This window comes from Paramormyrops kingsleyae, chromosome 10, assembly GCF_048594095.1.
Source record: "Paramormyrops kingsleyae isolate MSU_618 chromosome 10, PKINGS_0.4, whole genome shotgun sequence".
NCBI lineage: Eukaryota > Metazoa > Chordata > Actinopteri > Osteoglossiformes > Mormyridae > Paramormyrops > Paramormyrops kingsleyae.
In genome coordinates, this window is record NC_132806.1 from 20,876,783 (window position 1) to 20,898,571 (window position 21,789).

The 21,789-nt window shown below is 42.3% G+C and overlaps 1 protein-coding gene across 2 annotated transcripts; it reads left to right on the forward strand.

Moving 5' to 3' along the window:
- The first annotated feature begins 387 nt into the window (after positions 1 to 387).
- Positions 388 to 21,688, forward strand: tbc1d9b (TBC1 domain family member 9b). Of its 2 annotated transcripts, XM_023842972.2 has the most exons (22): positions 388 to 694; positions 3,024 to 3,134; positions 3,857 to 3,975; positions 5,004 to 5,232; positions 5,648 to 5,906; positions 6,208 to 6,415; positions 8,263 to 8,445; positions 9,724 to 9,876; positions 9,967 to 10,117; positions 11,470 to 11,684; positions 12,543 to 12,660; positions 12,769 to 13,054; positions 13,258 to 13,387; positions 14,126 to 14,224; positions 14,381 to 14,449; positions 16,437 to 16,677; positions 16,830 to 16,895; positions 17,217 to 17,288; positions 17,639 to 17,689; positions 18,003 to 18,062; positions 18,177 to 18,274; positions 19,013 to 21,688. In XM_023842972.2, the coding sequence occupies exons 1-22, from the start codon at positions 577 to 579 to the stop codon at positions 19,628 to 19,630; spliced, it is 3,654 nt and encodes a 1,217-aa protein (XP_023698740.1). In that variant the 5' UTR covers positions 388 to 576; the 3' UTR covers positions 19,631 to 21,688. The 2 variants fall into 2 exon arrangements, with proteins under 2 accessions (XP_023698740.1, XP_023698742.1); XM_023842974.2 differs by lacking the exon at positions 17,639 to 17,689.
- Positions 21,689 to 21,789: the final 101 nt, after the last annotated feature.

Sequence of the window (21,789 nt, forward strand, 5' to 3'; positions counted from 1 at the left end):
ATTTGAGAGTGGGTATTACAGTTCATGTAACGGTTGGTCATACACAGACTGTAGACAGACTAGTCATTGGCCAATGAAGACGAAACAAAGGGGCTGTAGTGCAGAGGAAACAGTAATCACATGTCCCCAATTCGGCGAGATGGGTGGCATTTCCACAACTTGTTACTTGTCGTAATACAAAAGCAGGCGCCTACACATTTTACTTAATCAGTCAACTATTACAACTTAACACCATGTGATATCTCAGCTATACACCCGCCTATTTATGTGGACTCGTTGCAATGAATAAATACATAAAACATTTCTCAGTGAATGACGTTTACACACACCACTTACAGAGACGCGCCTAGGTAGCGTGACGGTCCCCCTCCGGCCGCCGTAGTTCAGTGTCGGGAGGAGGGCGTGGTTTCGGTAGGAAGGAGGAAGGGCCGCGACGGAGCAGCAGCTGACGGTCCATGGAGTAAACTGAAGCGGCAGGCGTCGCGTCTGCAAGTCGGGCTCGCAGTGTAAACAAAGTCATCTGTGTACTTAGTCTCCGTTTTTATCGGGCCGAAGGGTCGCGTTTTAAGCGTCCAGATGTGGATAACCCCGGAAGAGGTGCTGCTTGCCAACGCTCTTTGGGTGAGCGAAAGGGCGAACCCCTTCTTCATTCTGCAGCGCAGAAAGGGACACGGCAAAGGAGGGGGAATAACTGGTATGTCAATAAATTCAATGTTTCTTATTCGGCCAGTGTATGGTGCGCACTTGTAGCCTGTCAGATTGAGGCTACCGGGTGTTTTGTTGACATGTCTGACCTGGTAGGTAAAAAAAAAAACACAAACACACACGGCTGTTTATTAGTCAGCACCTTTTAACGTTGTTTAGCTTCTTGTCATACACCAGACGCTTCCGAGCACAGTTGTATAGGCGAGTATAAATGATGTTTTTATGATCGGCCTGCGTAGCTTTCGCAATAGTGTGGTATCTGGCTGTCCGCATGATCTTGGGCTGCAGCAGTTTGGGTGGAATCTAATGAATAATCAACCCTGGAATTTAAATGATTATAAGGGAGATTTATGATGGACAGCAGTCTTAACAACTTGGGAAATTTTGCGCTAAACACTGTTGAGACACTGTTGCCGTCGACGGAAACACACACACACACACACACACACACACACATACATATATATATATATATATATATATATATATATATATATATATATATATATATATATATATATATATAATATGGCATGAAACTGACATAGCCTTTATATTCTGTAAACCTACTTTCGTATACCCGCATAATGAATTGATAAGAACTGATAAGTGCGAAAGTTTTTGTGTCCCAAATGAATGTCAAACTTTGTTAACCATTTCTAACACTTAATTCAAAGCTTACCACTTTTTCGCTGATATGTACCAAGTACTGAAATAAGTTGCAAATGTGTTTTCCTGAGATTTAGTTTTGAAGTTAAGAGTAATATTCAGTATGTAAGCCTTGTGGTTGCTTTAACGATAGGAGAGGATTCGGCGACTCGTACCAAACTAGTCTTTGTCAGACACATCATGTTCTTTTAAAAAATCCACTTTCTGGACACCGGATTAAACGAAATACCGACGTCAGTTAACAAAAATTCATTTTAACAAAAGAAGGCGATTTTCATCACTTCGAACCGCACAGACTTTGTAAGGCTACTGAATCACACTGTCAGAAATACTGTAACATGATGAGCCGGCCATGCTTTAACGTTGGGTGTGATGGTATCACAGCTGCCGCATTAGGCTCAGCACCGAAAAGTGAAGAGATGTCGGGTATGTTTTTATTAGACGCCGGACGACTCAACAACTCAGAAGTAACAATGTTCAGTGAAAATATATATAGCAAAAATAGGACTTTAAAACTACCCATACAAATTGTGACCTAGCTAGAAAAATAACCAGTTTAATAACTAGTTTTACAACCGCTGATACCCATTGAAGAGTATATACACACCCACTTTAATTGGTCAGGTTTGACAGCGCTGCAGGTAGAACATGTGATGTCACATTATTTAATAATTTCCCATATAAAAATAAACATATCAAGATAAAGATGTGTATCTTCATTACAGTAATTAAGTATTTGGCATTTTCAATTTAAAATTTTACCCACATAACATTATCTCTCATTTTTTGTTTTCAAAAACTTTATAGCAAGTGTGCGTTTACCTGGAGGGGTCATGTGATCTCTGGGAGAGATGAATTTAAGTTCTCCTGACTCTCCTAAGAAAAGGAATTTCTTTAGCTTTTATGGTCCTTAATTAAATGGGAGCTGGGAGCTGGAAGAAGACCAGTGAAGCACTCCAGTTAGCAGACCCAACTGAATTTGGGAGCTATTTAAGTGGGATACTGGGTGTGGAGAAAGAGTGTTTCTAGCAGAAGCACAACCTGTTGGTTTTTAGGACCTCAGCTTCTAACCAGTTTCAGTCTTTTGTCTGTGTAATAACTATCACACTTAAAATGTGTCTTGTTTGATTTGGTTGTACAGTTTTCTGTAGCTCAATGCACAACATTCCTGATTTAAAAGTAGGCAATTGTTGTCCATTATCAGAAGTGAAATTTATGGTAATTTGTGCCGTGGTGTAAAGATCCTATTTATACCCTTTTAGAAAATTGTTGTTTTTACTTTGGATTCACGATCCACAAACCACAGAGTGCATCTATAGATGTGGGAATGTTGTGTGGGCCGCAGAAGTCAGGCTGGTTTTGGTTGCTGTAATTGCAGCACTGTTATTCACAATCTGATGGTTTCCCGTGAATGCTGTGTGTAAATACTGGGAACCTATAAAAAGCACTGCACTTATAAATGTCTGGTGGCCCCTTCCAGTGGAAGCTGTGTTTTCATCTACAATGCAGATAAGTCACTTGAAGTCAAATAAGCATGTTTCGCTGACACACATTCATATGTCTGTGCATACAGCTAAGGCTGTTTTTTTGTGTTCATGTGTAAGGCAACAGCAAGCCTGAGTGCAGAGCACTGCTGATTGTGTCCTCAGGTTTGCTCGTGGGTACTCTGGATGTGGTGCTGGACTCCAGTGCCCGTGTAGCCCCTTACCGCATCCTCCACCAGACCGGTGACTCCCAGATCTACTGGAACATTGCTTGTGGTAAGTAGACACTTTCTGGTTTTTCGTGTATATAATACCTTAGTTGTGTTAGTTCACATTTGTCTGAAAGCTGGATGGTGTTTAAGATTCAAATTATGGGGCAGTATAATACTGATCTTGGGTATGGTGATCCTAGCCTTGGGTTTACTTAAAACACTGGATGAGGTGACCTTTTAAAAAAAAAAAAAAAAAAAAAAACTACATCATCATATCCCGCAACAATTGAAGTAAAATGAAAGTTGATCCAGCCTTGAGATCATCAGCCTGGAATTGATCTTGCCTAATCCTGAGGCCATCAACTCTAAAAGTACTTTTTTACTCCAGTGAGCAGTGAATTCACCAGTTATTCCAGTTTAATAAATGTTGCCTTTTCTTCAAATTCTTAACCTATGTATAGTGATCATGAGTTAGAACAGTGTTTCCCATCCCGGTTGTCGGAGACACCCAGATAGTCCACGTTTTTGCTCCCTCCCAGCTCCCTGCCAGACAGTCCACAGTCCACCATATAGGGAGCTGACAGGGAGCAGGAACATGGACTGTCTGGCAGGGAGCTGGAAGGGAGCAAAAATGTGGACTTAATTAGGCTCCCCGAGGACCAGGTTTGGAAACACCGAGTTAGAAAATGTGTAGGAGTGAGGTGCTTTAGAATCTAGGTGCCTTGGATCTGACCTCCTGTCAGTTCCTCTACCCCCACGTGTGTGGTAATTGGTGTGCTCCTCCAGGGTCCTCACGGAAGGAGATCACAGTGCACTGGGAATGGCTGGAGGCCAACCTGCTTCAAACACTCTCTATCTTTGACAATGAGGAGGACATCACCACTTTTGTCAAGGGAAAGATCCAGGTAGGTCTTACACACTTTACTTTCAACTGATTAGCTTGCAGCTCCGATCTAGGATCAGTGAATGAGAAAGTCCACCCATAATTCAAAATCCAAAATGAAATATGGCAGACATATTTCCTGTCATAACAGGAAAGGTTTTCCCTACCTATTCCGTTAGTGAGCTCCATTGATAGATGTGGTTACATTAGCCACTGGGTTGGTAGATTGCACTATGACTGACGAATAGGTCCCTTTAGGGAAATCACTGGCAAAGCTACTGGGAAAAAGCTCCATTGGGGCCGATTACATGTATTAATTCATTACATAAAAACACACTTAAGCATTTCAATTTAATTGCATGGAAGTACAGCTGTGTTTCTGAAAACTTCAGGCTTGATATTGAGCTCCAGAGTTCAGTGGAATTAAACAGTATGAAAGGTACCTTCCAGCTTCTCTTGAGATATATCTCCAATTTACTCTGGGTGTGTTACTAACTTGGCTTAAAACTGTGCAGGAAGACAGCTGATTTAAACTCTGGTAATGTTTCTGACTGAGGAACAACCTGATGGCCTCTTCATGTCATGTGGTCTACTGTAGATTTGAAAATGATAAATGACAATTTTAATAATTAAGAGCCAGATTATTTCTAATAATACTGTCGACAAATCAGGGATAAGCACAAGGTTAGTGATGCTCTGAGTTGAACTAATTAGCTTGGTTGTTTCTGAGGATGTATAACAAATATGTGCGTCTCAGAAAAGCTAAAAAAAAAAATTGCAAGAGGAATTTTTCCTACTGATTGGTTTAGTAACTTGGCAACAAGCTCCTTTATGACCCTCTTCGTCAAAAACATGGATAACAAAATCCAGTACTTTGTATTCAGATGTACTATTTTACCAGACAGCAATGAAGTTTCTGTTCTACGGGACCATTGTTGGTGTCCTACTGGTTCTACAGAAACGGCCTGGAGTGAGACAAGGCTATGAGTGTGTTGCTTCCCATGTTTCCCGTCGCATCGACCACGCTCCGATGTGCTTTATCCTCTCCAGGGGATCATCGCCGAGGAGAACAAGAGCAAGCAAACCGCGGAGGACGAGGACCCTGGGAAATTCCGGGAGGCCGAGCAGAAAATGCGGAAGCTATTTAGAATGCCAGATGAGGAGAAGCTGGTGAATTATTACTCCTGCAGCTATTGGAAGGGACGAGTCCCTCGACAGGGTTGGGTCTACCTGAGCGTTAATCACCTCTGCTTCTACTCCTTCTTACTGGGCAAGGAAGGTCAGTTGGCAAATCTTCCTCTTTACCTGGGCTTTACCGTGATGAATCTGCTGCTGTAGCAATTCAACCTCTCTGCCTCAGACATTCATACAGTTATCCTCAAGTAACTCCCTTCTTCTCTGCTTTTTCTCTGGCCTTTTTCCTCTTCTGGTGGGTATATTTAACAGCTGTTGCGCTCAAATTTGATGGATATAACTCCATGTGAAAATATCGGAATGCTTTCTCTTTTGTGAACGTATCTGACCGTGTGCCTTTGGTGGGTTTTTTGACTCCCTTGCCCTCTGGTGGATGCATCAGTAACCATATTTTTATGTTGTAGTTGGTCCTCTCCCACCGGATACATGGTTATATCTATCCTGATGCACTGACCAGATTGTGTATTCTCTATTTCCTGGTGCCTCTCTGCCAACCTCAGTGACTTTGGTGGTGCAGTGGACAGACGTGACGCAGCTGGAGAAGAATGCCACACTGCTATTTCCAGAGAGCATCCGGGTCAGCACTCGCGACACCGAGCACTACTTCTCCATGTTCCTCAACATCAACGACACGTTCAAGCTCATGGAACAGCTGGCCAACATCGCGATGAGGCAGTTGCTAGACAACGAAGGCTTTGCTGCGGACCTATCTCTACCCAAGCCCTGCAAGAACTTGAAGAATGTTTCTGCCCTCAAAAGGTGAAGCTCGTTAGTCTTCTTTTGCCAACTGCTTTGCCATTTTCTAGCAGTGTAAATCTTGGGAGGAGTTTTTCTGAGTGAGCCCTCTAGTAATAAATGGTAAAATATATGTATGGTACTTTAAGGGGTGTTAAATCACTTTGTGAGAGCATATGTACATGTTGAAATGTTCGTTTATCTATTTTATTAGATTCTAGCTTACATTTCCTTAACTTGTGGTCCAGTGTCCGCATGTTCAGTATAATTGTGTTTTATGGCAGTACTTTGCAGATTCAGCTCACTTCATGCTCCCGCGTTTCAGAGATCTCGATGCACGAGCAAAGAACGAGCGCTATCGTGCTCAGTTCCGCCTGACAGCTGACGAGCGGCTGGACGGACACACGGATTGCACGCTCTGGACACCATTCACCAAGATGCATGTGATCGGCCAAATGTTTGTTTCCAACAATTACATCTGCTTCGCGAGTCGCGAAGAGGACCTTTGTCAGCTGATCATCCCCTTGAGAGAAGTAAATTGCCTAATTATCCTCGACCTTTAACCTACCATTTTACACATAGCACACATCACTCATCTACACATTGTGAAACTGTAGTGGTAGAAATTATGTATTACTAATCATCTTAGGCAATACCAAATTTCAACCATGGTGTAGATAGCTTTTCATACATCTAAGAACAAAATCTTTTTTGACTCGTAATTTTTCTTTGACTTTGGAGATGCTGTGATTTAACAGCATAACAAAATATATATTTTTGTGCCATTCACATAAATATAGTGGTATTTTGGGCTTTAAACTAACAGGATATACTGTCAAATTCATTACAGTGCTCCAGACTGAGCTGATTAACATAGAAATCAATCCCCCCAGATAAAAGTCTAGTACAGAGATTGAGAGAATGTTCTTATTCCAGAAGCTCTTTGACAACCTACAGCTCTGTTTATAAAACTCAGGGAGCCCAAGAAGGCCACAGAGTTTGCAGGCATCTACAAATATGCATAGTGAGTTATCAGTTTAGGTGTCACTTCGGCCTTTTAACTTCCAGACTAGCGGTGGAATGTTCAGGTCAATGAAGTACAAATCCAGACCAATGTTTTGGTTCAACCAACTGGTTGAGAATAAGGAGTCACAGTCATGGAGTACTCAACTGGTTGGTTGAAACAAAACCTTGGTCTGGATTAGTACTTTCTGAACCTGAACTTTCCACCTCTCTTCCAGAATGTCTCCAGCAGTGTGTCTAGCTATAAGTCAACATACGTAGGATAAGTGCTGATTGAAAGATTTAGATATTGATTAATGGAAGTAGTCATAAAAGCTGTGGTTGTTAAGGAAATTATGTGTGATTATGTAGACCTTTTACAGTTAATCACAATGTTGGAGGTCCATTAAAATAGTGGGTAGTGTTTTTGTTTTTGACTTTTTGTATGTCTCATTTGAAAAATTAATAAATTAATAAAATTTAAGTTGCAAAAAGAAAATAGTGGGTAAATGGACTGCATTTATATAGCGCTTTTCTACTCCTACGAGTACTCAAAGCACTTTACAATTTATGCCTCACATATACCCATCCACACTCACATTCACACACCGGTGGTGAAGGCTGCCATGCAAGGCACCAACCTGCACACCGGGAGCAATTTGGGGTTCCGTGTCTTGCTCGAGGACACTTTGATGGGGTCAGGAGGAACCAGGGCTCGGACCTGGGCTGGTAGCACTTTACTTGTGTAGGCAGCTGTAACTTAATGACTCAGTTACTACTCAAGTACAAATCATGAACAAATATAGTCACTGCATGAAACGGTACTGTGCAAAAGTCTTAGGCAGCCAAAGAAAATGTTTAAATGATCTTCATGTTGCTGTAAATCTAACGCATCTCGTATAGCTAATCAATATCTCATTGACTTTTTTACTAATTCAGTTAATTAACCGAGTTGCTGGTAAAATGTAATAAAGAGATGGGATGCCTGTTTGCCCTTGAGGAGAGGTTTGGGACTGAGGTGGTGTTCATCTAGCCATCCAGCTAGATATTAGTGACTTTTGGGAAGACAGAAGAAATTCTTAGTAATTTTATTAATTTGCTTATGTTCTAATGCCAAGTCGTGTTTTTTGTTCTGCGCAAATGTGCACTTACTACCTGGGTAAATAGCTTTAAACATTTCTTTTGACTGCTTAAGACTTTTGCACAGTACTGTATATGAGCCATTTTGATTTAATGATGAATAAACATGGAATCAGTACATAAACAGCACTTAGTTTAATACCTTAAGTGAGTAATATATTAAGTGTGTGCTCCCTCAAGTTAAGTGTTGGGGAATATTGTTTTCTTACCATTTACAATCATGTTTCTCTGCCTCCAGGTCTCCATTGTGGAAAAGGCCGACAGCTCCAGTGTCCTGCCCAGCCCTCTGTCCATCAGCACTAAGAACAAGATGACCTTCTTGTTTGCCAACCTTAGAGACCGTGACTTTCTGGTTCAGAGGATCTCTGACTTCCTGCAGCGAACCCCTGACAGAGTGCGGAGTAACAGCAAAGATCTACCTGTGAGCATTGATTTGATCAGTCAACATTAACAGCCTTTGTGATTCAAGAGCGGGTTCAATAGAGCAGCACCTTCTACATGCACTGTGCAGAAGTCATAGGTAGTTAAGGGAAATATTTAGAGTTCTTTATCTGGGTAGTAAGTGTATATTTGCTCAGAGAAAAAAACAGTTTAACATTAGAATGTATGCAAATGAACAATAACGCTGTACAAGAATTGCTTTTGTTCTCCAAAAAAAATTACTGTTGATTCTTGCTGGATGGCTAGATGAACACCGCTTCAATTCCAGAACCTCCCCTCAGGGGCACGGCAGCCATTCCATGTATTTGTTCAATTTCACCACCACCTCGATTAGTTAATTAATTAATTTAGTTAAATAACTGTGTGACATATTGATTAGCCAAGCAAGGTGTGCTGGTGGTCAAGTCAAAAAAATGCATGGGTGTATTGGATGGTTGCTGGGTGACCTTAGGAGAGGTTTTGAAATGGCTAAGCTGACACACTTCAACAAACAATATAGTTTTACTCCAGCATGAATATCATTTAAATATTTTCTGTGACTGCCTAAGACTTTTGCACAGTACAGTGGTACCTCAGTTCTTGAACTCATTAGAACTCGAATTTCTTAAAAGTCGAACCAACCAGTTCGAATTTTTTTTTACCTTTTTTAACTTTACAGATTGTTTGGATACATTTATTTTCTTACTTTAAAAATTACTGTTTTGATAATTGTGCTTAGATGTGTTCAGTACAGTATATGTTTTTCTTGTTTTGTCCGGTTCATTTTGTGTTTAAATGCTTAAAAAAAAAAAAACATATTTTGGTGTAATTTTTTGTGGCCGGGAACCAATTAATTGGTTTTCCATTATTTCTTATGGGGAAAATTCTTTTTTTCAGATTCAGTCCAGAGTTCTGAACGGATTAATTTCGAGTTCTGAGGTACCACTGTATAGTATATGGAGATGGACATGATTATTAAAGCACTTGGTGAATGACAGTAACATGGTAATAAAGAGACTGAAGAAGAGGATCTTGTTTAAGGAACAAAAATTTCTGAAACTGTGAAATTGTTCTAAGGAGCATTTTCTTCTTGAAAGATGCTTTGAAGCAGTGCAAATGTTCTGTGGCTTAGCAATGAAATGGCTGTTGCATAGAAGAAGACAAGAATTGGTATAAGAACCTGTATATGAAACATAGGGTGCATGTTAAATTAAACTGAGTTCATCGTTGACGCTCTTAGCTCTGACTGGTGGTTGTATGTGCAACTCCCTCCCTGTAGGAGTCCCCCAGCTCCACAGCTCCCTTTCTCACCCCACCCTCCCCAGGTGAAGTCATACCTGGCCGGTACTATAACCCCAACCTGCCCACTGCTACTCAGAGCCTGATTAGCATATTCCAGAAGAATGTCTCTGAGGACCTGGGACCCAAAGCTGTGAGTCCCTGGATTCCGGTCCATTCCAGTCAATCGATTACCCCCCCCCCAAACACTCATGTCACATGATGATGTTCTGTGTTTGATCAGACTAAGGAGAAGATGAAGGAAGAGTCTTGGAACATCCACTTCTTTGAGTTTGGGAGAGGTGTGTGCATGTACCGTACCTCCAAGACCCGGGAGCTGGTTCTGCTGGGCATTCCCGAGAGCCTCCGTGGGGAGTTGTGGCTGCTATTCTCAGGTAATTTTCTCCGGTAGGACTAGGCGGAATAAATTTCTTTTTTAGTCTTGGGCAGATGGTGGTGACGGTGTTTGAAAACAAAGCGTAGCTTAGTTTTGCCAGTCATAAGATACTCCTGTTTGGCTTCTACGATAAGATGTGCTATCGGCACAGAAACTTGACTCTTGTAGGATTAGAAATTATTACTGACTTTGGGAAGAAGCTCTTCTACAGACCAGAATAATCCATCACCATAAACTGGTGTGACATATTGAGAATAAAATAAAATTTTTGCGTCCAGCTAACGTGCACGCCCTGAAGCATCCGGTCTTTAACTTCTCCAGGAACTCTGTGTAACTTATGTGTTAACGTTTGCTTTTGCTTAGGCTCCTCCATGTAAAAACCATCTCTAATAACAATTTCTATAAGTGTTAAAATCTGCAGATATACATCTAGATTGGTATCATGACCTAAAGAAAGAAATTTGAAAAGAATTAGATTTTTGTGGAAGTAACTGCTACACTTTATAAGAGGAAGGGCATCTTCTCAGTCAGAATTTTGGCCATGTTAGCCTGATCAGCATTCTTTACTGTAGTTTACTTGCTATAATCTGCCATAACCCTGGTGTGAAAACGGCAGGCAAGAAACTGCGCAAAGGCTGCTTTTCGGTTATGACCAGAAATGGCCATGCCTCAGACAACCAGCTGTCAGGAAGGGACCAATGAGGTCAGAGGAAAAGTGCTGATATTCTGAAACCAAATGAAAGGAGTCCTGTAGGAAGACAGAATATCTAACTAAAAAGCCCTTTTTTAGTTCCATCATCTCACATATTTTTTGGCGTTTTTTTGAGCTAGAACCCTTATTTGGGAGAATGATTCCATCATTGTGATCATGATAGATTTGTTAGTAATATTACTTTAATATAATCCAGTAAAGGTTATCTTGAGTTCAGATGTTTAGTTTTTGCCCAATGCTATTTACAGTTCTTGCCCCAATTTATGTAAATCAGGGGTGGCTAATCTTGTACGCAAAGGGCTAATTTGTATGCACGTTTTTGGGATAATCTTAAAGTCAGCTGTTGAAACCCAGGTGAGAACTCTTCAGCCAATCAGTCATCTACGTAGTAATCTAATTAGGGGTTTGCATTGAAAACTCATATACATGAAGGGGCCTTTCTGGATAAGATTGGCCACCTCTGATGTGAATGGATGTTTTTACTGGATCAGTTCCAATTAAGTACCTTGTTAAAGGGTAATACTGCTGACAAACCAACCTCTTTATGACTTATTTGTCCTCATCTTCTTGATGGAACCCTCAGCAACCAAACTGTAGGATTGGAGAAGGTAAGACCTACTGTTCCCTTCACTTCACAGGTGCACAGAACGAGATGGCTTCCCACCCCGGGTATTATGCTGAGCTGGTGGAGCAGGCCATGGGTCGATGTACGTTGGCCACAGAGGAGATTGAGCGTGACCTTCATCGTTCCATGCCTGAGCACCGGGCTTTCCAGAACGAGATGGGCATTGCAGCACTACGCCGTGTGCTCACCGCATATGCATATCGGAACCCCAACATCGGATATTGCCAGGTTAGCCTCTTCCTAAGCACACACTTACAGTAACGTGTGCGTACGCTCCTGCCCGGTTGACCCTGCTGTCATCTTTACCATCTGCTTCTGGCAGACTGTCGCTTGGCACAGGGTTTTGGGAATTGTGCCAGAAGGCTCACACAGTGAGTGTCGCAGTTAAACTTGGGCGGTATGACGATATCATGGTATTCCCCAGTATTTAGAAATCCTGAAAGTATTATTTGTGATACCATGAAAAACACAGATGCTCCTTTTTCTATGAAACTGATACAGAGATGCTGAATTGAGGTGATGCATTGAGGTGATGCATTGAGGTGATGCATTGAGGTGATGCATTGAGGTGATGCATTGAGGTGATGCATTGAGGTGATGCATTGAGGTGATGCATTGAGGTGATGCATTGAGGTGATGCATTGTAGTGCACAGTGATAGCGGCGATTTGGAGCCTCACTTAAGTTTAAAAAAAATAAGTGAAAGAGTAATACGTATGCATTGGTTAATGCCACACATACCAAATGCGGCATGAATGCGCTGTAAACTGTTGGAGCATGCGCGGCATATGTGAAACAGTGTGCATGCGGGCGCAGATCGGGCAGGTGCCACACATCAGGCAGGGTGATCTTTTTAACTCTGCAACAAGGAGTTGTCTCCTTGTTTCCCGAGTGCAGTGAGTCCGTTTAGCCTATCTCTGATTCCGGAGTTTACAGTAGCCTACATGATTTATGTTTTTATTTTAATTATTATAATTTTTTTCAAATATACCGTACACCAGGGTGAAATGTCTAGAAGGAAAAAATGCACATGCTGCCCAAGCCGAGTTGCAGTGTGAGGCCAGGCTCAGCTGCTTTTTCTCCTTAGGCTATGAATATAGTGACCTCTGTTCTGCTGCTGTACTGCACGGAGGAACAGGCCTTCTGGCTTTTGGTGGCTCTGTGTGAGAGGATGCTACCAGACTACTACAACACACGTGTGGTTGGTAAGGGGCCGGCCCACCCTCGTACGATCTGACATGGACTTACACCTTAGGATTATTCTTGCACGGTACGGACTGGGTTATCTTTGTTTGTGTCTGTGCGTGTGGCAGGTGCACTTGTGGATCAGGGTGTGTTTGAGGAGCTCACCCGTGACTGTCTCCCGCTGCTGTACGAGCGCATGCAGGAGCTGGGGGTCATCTCTACCATCTCGCTCTCCTGGTTCCTCACCCTCTTTCTCAGCGTCATGCCCTTCGACAGTGCCGTCCTAATGGTGGACTGCTTCTTCTACGAGGGCATCAAGGCCATCTTCCAGGTCTCCCTGGCCGTGTTGCACGCCAACATGGAGCAGCTTCTGGCCTGCAATGACGAGGGGGAGGCCATGACTATCTTGGGAAGGTAGGCGTAAAGCCATGACGATCTTCCGTGGGTGGTTGTGCGCCTTAGGCTGTCTTGCAGATAGTGAGCGTGCCTGAGACTGTACTGTGCTGTTTATGTCAGATAGGAGGGTGCTGTTACCAGCTTACTATAAGAGGTTATATACAGTATAAGGTATATGTTTATTCCTGGATAAGCATTATTTCTGCTGTTTGTTCCTGAAGGTACTTGGACAATGTTGTAAACAAGCAGACTGTCTCGGCTCCCATTCCCCATCTCCATGCCCTTCTGACCAGTGGTGATGAACCACCACCTGAGATCGATGTATTTGAGCTCATCAAGACCTCCTATGAAGTGAGTCGGCCTATTCTCTTACGGTTTATTACACGGCTCTCAGGAATGCCTGATTCTGATTGGTCAGTTGAGACATTTGCAGGTTCATTCTTTTCAAATAATAACCGCTCCAAAGTAATAACGCATAGCCAGTACTACTTGTATGTTTAAAATCCCTCCGCGCCAACAAAGATTACCGTTTAAAAATGTTAATTTAAAACAAATATGCCAATAAAATGTTTCAAATTCATATTCATGTCCAGTTTTTTTCCTTATGTGGCAAGTAGCCGTGTAATAAGCGGGATAATGTACAGGCAGCCGGTAGTTATCGCGAAATAAGCCCCTTCAGTGTGATACAAGACCCTCCGCTTCGCGTCGGGTCCTGATCACACTGTCGGGGCTTATTTCTGCGATAACTACCGGCTGCCTGTACATTATCCCTTACTTATTATATACCCCACCGCTACATTAGTTTCACAACTGATTGCTGCCATTGCTGCAGCACTAGTTTCTCACTGCTCATTATCTGGATTATTGCTTAGTTGTATTCCTATCATTGGGATTGCATTACTGCTCTCTCCATAGTTCATTGTCTTGATTGTTCTAATGCTGCTCCATCATTACCCATTGCCTGCAGCCCTGCAATGCATCTCTAGCCCCATTCTCCATCACTGCTTCAATACACACCTCTCAAAGAGCCTTTCTCCATTTCCTTGTTGCTGCTGAGTGATCTCCTCTTTCTCCTCTGTGTTGGTGCAGAAGTTCGGCAGTTTGCGCGCGGACGCCATAGAACAGATGAGGTTCAGACACAGGTTGAAGGTCATCCAGTCTTTGGAGGACACTGCCAAGAGGAGCGTGGTAGGGGACTATGCTGTCACAAGGCAGGGTTGTACGTTGCGTTGTGAAATATCTTGGTATTGAGCTGTAGGTATGGTACCATGATCTATCTGTCAGTGTCTTTCTCTGTGTGTTTGCTGCCTCGGTAAGAGCTAATACAGTGCTATGCATCTTCAGGTTAGATCCATCATGACGGACTCCGCTTTTAGCCTTGATGAACTGGAGGAGTTGTATGTCCTCTTCAAGGTGAGACTGGCGACACATCTCGTTTTAATCTGGTAACAAATATTACTTCTGCAGGCAATTTTAATTATCACACACACACTCAACCACACACACACACACACACACACACACACACACTCACTACTGTGCAACAGTCTTAAGCAACCAAAAGAAATTTTAAAGCTGTTTATCTGGGTAGTAGGTGCACCTTTGCTCAGAACAAAAGACACAATTTAGCAGTAGAACATATGCAAAATAAGAATAACAATAAAAGCTAGTAAAAAATTCTTCTGTTCTCCAGTAAGTTACTGATACCCCGGCCATTCTATTTATTTCTTACATTTCACTATCAGCTTATTTAAGTAATTAACTTAATTAGTTTAAAAAGCCAGTGAGATATTGATTAGCTATACACAGTGTCCCAGTGGTCGAGTACTAAATACATGGGTGCATTGTATGGTTACTGGAAATACTGGGGTGACTTTAGCAGAGCTTTTGAAATGGCTAAGCTAACACACTCTGACAAGCATAATAGCACAGTTTTACACCAAAAATAAAAGTCATTTTCTTTGACTGCCTAAGACTTTCACACAGGTCTGTCTGTCTGTCTATATGTTTGTCTATGTCTGTCTGTCAGTCAGTCAGTCAGTCAGTCAGTCAGGCATTACTTACACTATGGGGACCAAATGTTCCCACAAAGATGTGAATATCTCAACGCCAAAGTCTTTTAGTCTTGGATAAGTTTAACTTGTAATGCTTGTATATACTCCTGTTTTACAGTTACCTGCATAGAACATAAGAACATAAGAAATTTACAAACGAGAGGAGGCCATTCGGCCCATCGAGCTCGTTTGGGGAGAACTTAACTAATAGCTCAGAGTTGTTAAAATCTTATCTAGCTCTGATTTAAAGGAACCCATGGTTTTAGCTTCCACTACACTAGCAGGAAGACTATTCCATAATCTAACTACACGCTGTGTAAAGAAGTGCTTCCTCAAATTTGTTTTAAAATGTTCTCCCGCTAATTTCCACTTATGGCCACGAGTTCTAGTATTTAGACTAATATTGAAATAGTCATTTGGCTGAACAGCATCCAGACCCGTTAGAATCTTATAGACCTGAATCATATCCCCCCTTAGTCTCCTTTGCTCAAGGCTGAACAGATTCAGTTCCGCTAACCTCTCCTCATAAGACATTCCTCTAAGACCAGGAATCATTCTCGTAGCTCTTCGTTGCACCTTTTCTAAGGCAGCAATGTCCTTCTTGAGGTATGGTGACCAAACCTGCACACAGTATTCTAGGTGGGGTCTTACCAAGGAATTATATAAGTGTAACATCACCTCCCTTGACTTAAACTCCACACATCTAGAGATATAACCCAACATTCTGTTCGCCTTTTTTATTGCTTCCCCACACTGGCGAGAGGGGGACATGGAAGCATCAACATACATACAGAGATCTTTCTCGTAATCAGCTACCTTTATTTCAGTGGAACCCATAAAATATCTGTACTTTATATTTCTGCTCCCTGCATGGATTACCTTGCATTTATCTGTGTTAAATTTCATCTGCCAAGTATCAGCCCATTCGCTAATTAAATCCAGAACCCGTTGAAGCCTCTCTGCTGATAGATTAGTATCTGCTACCCCACCCACCTTGGTGTCGTCTGCAAATTTAACCAGTTTACTGTATGTATTTGTGTCAATATCATTAATGTAAATTAGGAACAATAGAGGTCCTAAAATGGAACCCTGCGGTACCCCACTATGAACGGAGGCCCACTGTGACATTGTGCCTCTAATAACTACTCGCTTCCTGTCAGTTAGCCAGTTTTTGATCCAAGTTGCCACAGTTCCTAAAATCCCTGCAGCTTTAGTGTGAAAGTCTTAGTGCACATAGTGCAGTGACTGGGCATGTTTTCAGTATTTGAATCTCCATTTTGTGTCTTTGTGTGTTGATGACTCTGCTGTGCTTGCCCGTGTGCATGCACACGCATGCGTACTCGCAGACGAAGCACATCCTCAGCTGTTACTGGGGGGCGAGCACCACGGCAGCCGAGCGCCACGACCCCAGCCTGGCCTACCTGGAGCAGTACCGCATCGACCGCGGTCAGTTCAGCCAGCTGTTCGCCGCCCTGGGACCCTGGGCCTGTGGCGCTCACACGTCCACGCTGGCCGCTCGCCTCTTCCGACTCCTTGACCAAAACAAAGACGGCCTCATCAACTTCAAAGAGTTTATTACTGGCTTGAGTAAGAGGCATTTCAGAGCCTGTATAACCATGTTATATGTCAGACTTTGGCTTTAGTGAATTCCATAAAGCATACTGTGAAGATTTTTACAAACTGTGTTGGGTTTTGAAGACTCTATCATTTAAACCATCAAACCTACCTTGTTGTCTTAGGTGGGATGTACCATGGAGACATGACTGAGAAGCTGAAGCTGCTCTACAAAATGCACCTTCCTCCTGGTGAGTCTTACTTAGATAATCGGTGACCGGGCCGTCGTATTTACCCACCAGACAGCCAACCAAGTGATGGCCAAAAAGGAAAACACAAGATGCAGTTGATGCTATGCTATGTCTTTTTATACAATTTACTTTTCAAATATGTGTGTCTGTGTTTGTGTTGAAAGTAGTTGACTCTTCTTGTGTGTCTGTGTTGGACGTTGCTGACTGTTGTTGTGTGTCTGTGTTGGACGTTGCTGACTCTTGTTATGTGTCTGTGTTGGACGTTGCTGACTCTTGTTGTGTGTCTGTGTTGGACGTTGCTGACTCTTGTTGCTATTACAGCACTCTGCCCAGAAGAGGCCGAGTCTGCCCTGGAAGCCACACAGTTCTTCACTGATGACGTCACTCCACAAGGTCTGTGCTGTCTCTCTCTCTCTCTCTCTCTCTCTCTCTCTCTCTCACACACACACACATACACACACACGCAGATTCACTTACTGCATATGTGCTCGACATAGATTTAAAGGTAGTTGGTGCAGATGGAACCGGCTTTTATGGTCTATCGGTACAGTCATCCTCAGTGTGTTTTCAGTGCATGTGAGAGTCCATTTCCACTAATCAGTAACATGTTCTGACTTCCTCATCTACCATGTGGTTGACTCTGTCACCTTCCTATGGCTTCCCTTTGTTCACATATGCATCCTCTGTCTCAGCCTCACTTTCGTTTCTGTGCCTCTGTGTCTTCTGCTTTCTCATGCCTCCAGATTCTCCTTACCTGTCAGATCTGGACTTTCTGCTGCAGGAGGTGAAATCAGGTTTGTCTTTCCGACTTTTCTACTCTGCTGCCTCCTCAGTGGTCCACATAACCTTTCCTTCCTAATACAACCCCCTTCATCAACCACCTCTTTTGGTTTTGTTCATTCTTACCGTTTCCGGCACTCTCGGTGAGACTAGCCTCAGTCAGGTTCATCTTTCCATGTCGTTCTCCGTTTTCACTGTGGCTGCCTGCTGTTTGCCTATGTTCTCTCTCCTAACGCAAAGCTCCTCCTTCCCTCACCTCGTGGCTCACTTCCACCCTGTAGCCCTCAGGTTTTCCTTCAATTTGAGACTCCTCCTTCCTGTTTTCAGGAGAGGTGGTGAAATCTGCAGAGACTGGCGAGATGGCCGGGAGTCCGGAGGATAAGAAAGGTAACTGCTGGCGACACCCTCCTTTATCACATCTTTTGGGCTGATTTTGAGCCGGCTTTTACGTAAGTGATGCTCCTGAGGGCACGACTATCTTGACATGGATATTCCTTATAGAGGACATGGTGAAGGATTATAAGTATTACCTGAGGATGTGGGCCAGAGAGAAGGAAACCAAAAAGGACTCCATCAAAGACCTGCCCAGGATGAACCAGGTAAGTGGAGATGGCCTGAAGCACCAGTAGAGATCACCTGTTGGACAAGAATTGCTGTTTATTTTATGTATTATAGGGCATAATATAACGAAATTTTCTCATGAGGAAAAAATATGATTCATGCATTAGTTAATGCATTTCCACGTGAAAACATTTATGATGTGGCTTTAAGCAGTATGTGTTGGACAATGTCCATATTCAAGGGACGACTAGAATTAACAAATGAATCATGCATGTTAATTACAATTAAGAATCATTTGTAACTAAAGAATTTGAGAAACACTTGTATGTTAACAAAGGATTGCAACATCGTGTTTTTATTGTTATCGTGTTTTTGGAAAAATCGCGAATTTGATATATCCAGTGCTTATAATAAGCTGTTTTAATCTGTCTAAATGCTACATGATCAAAAGATATTTTATCATTGGATTGTTTATCTGCAGGTCAAATCCCAATGTTTCACTTCCTCTTGCTGTACTGGAAAATCATTATGGCCGTATTGTATCCTGGCCATAATTTTTTAAACTCTGGTTATAAAATTAGTTTGTCATAGTGAAATTACAGCTCACTCACTGGTGAGCATGATGTGCAGTGTGCCAGGTCTGTCATCTTTGGAGACATCAGGGAAAACTCAAAGGCCAATTGTCTTGCATTTGCATTTTAGTAACCTTTCTGGAATGGTCAAAGATTACATCACCTACTAACTTTCCCTGTGCTTGTGTGTTTTACTGTCTACAGGAGCAGTTTATTGAGCTGTGTAAAACCCTCTACAATATGTTTAGTGAAGACCCACTGGAGCAGGAGTTGTATCATGCAATTGCCACTGTAGCCAGCCTGCTGTTACGCATCGGTGAGGTTGGGAAAAAGTTCACAAACAACGGAGCCAAAAGGTCCGAAGGCCAGTGCACCACCAGCCCCGTCTCCAACGTGGCTCAGCCAGGAAAGGAGGAGCTTGCTGGGGAGAGCAGCTCAAGAGAGGCTCAGGTCACGAAGGCCTTAGCCGAGGCCCAGCTGGATGTCACTCTCCTCCCCAGCTCCGAGGAGGAGGTAAAAGATGACACGTCTGTGTCGTCCTACTCCTTGGTGAGTGCGGGCTCGCTGCAGTGTGAGGACATCGCCGATGACACCGTGCTGATCGGCTGTGGGGACCAGTACCGGGGCAGCTGCCCAGATGGAGACTGGTCCATTACGTTTGAGCAGGTGCTGGCCTCTCTGCTCACGGAGCCTGCTTTGGTGGACTACTTTGAGAAGAAGTATGACCTGCGGGCCAGAGTGGCAGCGTGCCGGGCCCAGAGGGCTGTGGAGAGGCAGGTCAGCTCGTCTAGTGAGCACGATTTTTCGCTGCCATTAAGCTGAGTCACATCCCACACCGCCCTCCTCACCTCGACTCGCTTTCTCACCCGCTTGGTCTTAGTACCTGCTCACCCCCCTGACGCTGCTTCTCAACTTAGACACTTTCCACTCTTGCGTGTCTTGGCTTATTATACACATCTTGTATCTACCAAAATATAAATTCATTACAGGCCAGAACAAACATGTGAACACAGCTCCCAATATTATGTACATCAGATTTTATTAAGGGTCAATTTAATTTTAAAAAGAAAGTAGAATATGCTTCCGTTAGTTTTGTTCTTATTTCTTGCTTCTTACCAATCAAATTGTAAATAAATTTCATTGACCCTAAAAGTTTTAGGAGGGATACATCCAGTAACGTCTATCTGTGAACATGGCATTAACACAATGCAAGAAATGCATGTCTGAAAGAAAACATCAAGTACCCTGAAGAGCTTTTATGATTTTGTCAGTTAATTACCTAAAATAGAATAAGGCAGGAAGAACGTGCTGGAAAGTTGCATTTACCAAGTAAGTTTAAGCATTTACTGAAACTTAATCTGCAGCTCCTAACTACCTCCTGATGTGAATGAACACGGCAGGTTGTAAAGACACAGTGTTCACCCGTAACACCAGTTAACAGGTTACTCTGCAGATTTTGCCGTTTTCCTCTCTGGGTTATAATTGATGCCCCTCTGTAAGTTTTTTGTTTCAGTGTCAATCACAGTGTTACTTTTCTTGAGCCTGATCTTTATTCCCTGTAGTGTTAAAGTCGAAGTAACAATACTCCGTTATTTACTTGTCTCCCATTCAGTGTTAAATCCAGTAATAACTGTAGTGAATTTTCAACCAAAAACCCACAAGACATCTACTTCCTGTGAGAACCCAGACAGACAAAATACTATGAAATGTTTGCTTTAACTACTCTCTCTCCAGTTTACCTTATATATATATTTTTTTTTACAGTAATTTGTTGCCTATGGATTTGTTTAAAATTTCAGCCAAATCAGATTGGTTTATAATAAGTAAGTTCTAGCTGTTTGCTGCATATCATAATCTAATATGGTTAACTGTCCTCTGTATTATTGCAATGCCATTATGTCTAGAAAAGATGTAGTGATCACCTCTTACCTTTGAGTATTGTGTTATCAGTTTGCTTCAGGAATTGGATGTGTTTAAAAGGATGTGTATAGATGTGATAGTTTGGGTGAACAGGTAGGGTCAGACAGGTGTGGGTTTTGTGGTTCCCCAAGTCTGCCTCGTTTCAGAAAAGGTGGCATGTATGACATGTAAAACGTGTATGAAAAGGGATGTGGATACAGGAGACACCGTAACCTCACCAGATCCAATCCTCCTCTGCCTGCATGCATCTTCACATCAGATTCTGCGGTCAGTTTTTCTCAGATATATACAATTGGAGTTATCTGTTAATCCAGTGTTTCTCTCCCGCAAGTTGTGAGTGGCTTCTAGTTGGCCAACAGTAGACTTCATAGGCTTCCCTCATTCCAGGGATTCTCACAATTTGAAGGACTTGGGTAGGGGGAGCCCAAGGGAAGAAGTTTCCCAGCAAACCGCTCATTCAGGACATTAGCAGTGTTGTGATGGCTGCCAAGGGAGTTTGTTGTTGTTTTTTTTCTTCCTTGATATGTAGGGCATTCAGTACTGTGCTACTGGCTAATGTTGACTGGCATCCTTTGTAAACTGCCTTATTGTACAGCTTTATTGTCTGCTACACAAAAATAGATGTCTTTGCAAAGATTGATTAGTTATTATACTGATATTCAATATTTATTTGCTGCAGGCTTGTTGCTGTAATGTAAAAGACACTAATGGGGAAAAAAATATTTGATTATAACACCTTTCAGCCAAAGCTCACCGTGTCGTCAGTGAACTTCTTTCATTGTTGAATTAATCTTGGTTCTGTGCCCTTTTATCACACGGCACATTCTTCACCTTTGTCCATTACTGAGTCACTATTTATTTACCATTTCTTACTTTATGCTAATTTTGAGTTTTTTTAAATGTTGTTGATCAATATGTACTGTACATCTTTGATATATAATAAATACAAATACTAAATAAGCCTGCTTCATGTGTGAGTTGTAAGGTTGTTGAATAATTTTTAATTATTAATAAGATTATATATTCTACATAAGTATTAGCCTAGCTGGGTGATCCGAAGA

Excerpts from the sequence above, each read along its gene's own strand:
- tbc1d9b (XM_023842972.2), top strand. The coding sequence starts at position 577 with ATGTGGATAACCCCGGAAGAGGTGCTGCTTGCCAACGCTCTTTGGGTG. Across the intron at positions 14,225-14,380 it reads ACACTGCCAAGAGGAGCGTG|GTTAGATCCATCATGACGGA; the intron begins GTAGGGGACTAT and ends ATGCATCTTCAG. Across the intron at positions 17,289-17,638 it reads TGATGACGTCACTCCACAAG|ATTCTCCTTACCTGTCAGAT; the intron begins GTCTGTGCTGTC and ends TCATGCCTCCAG.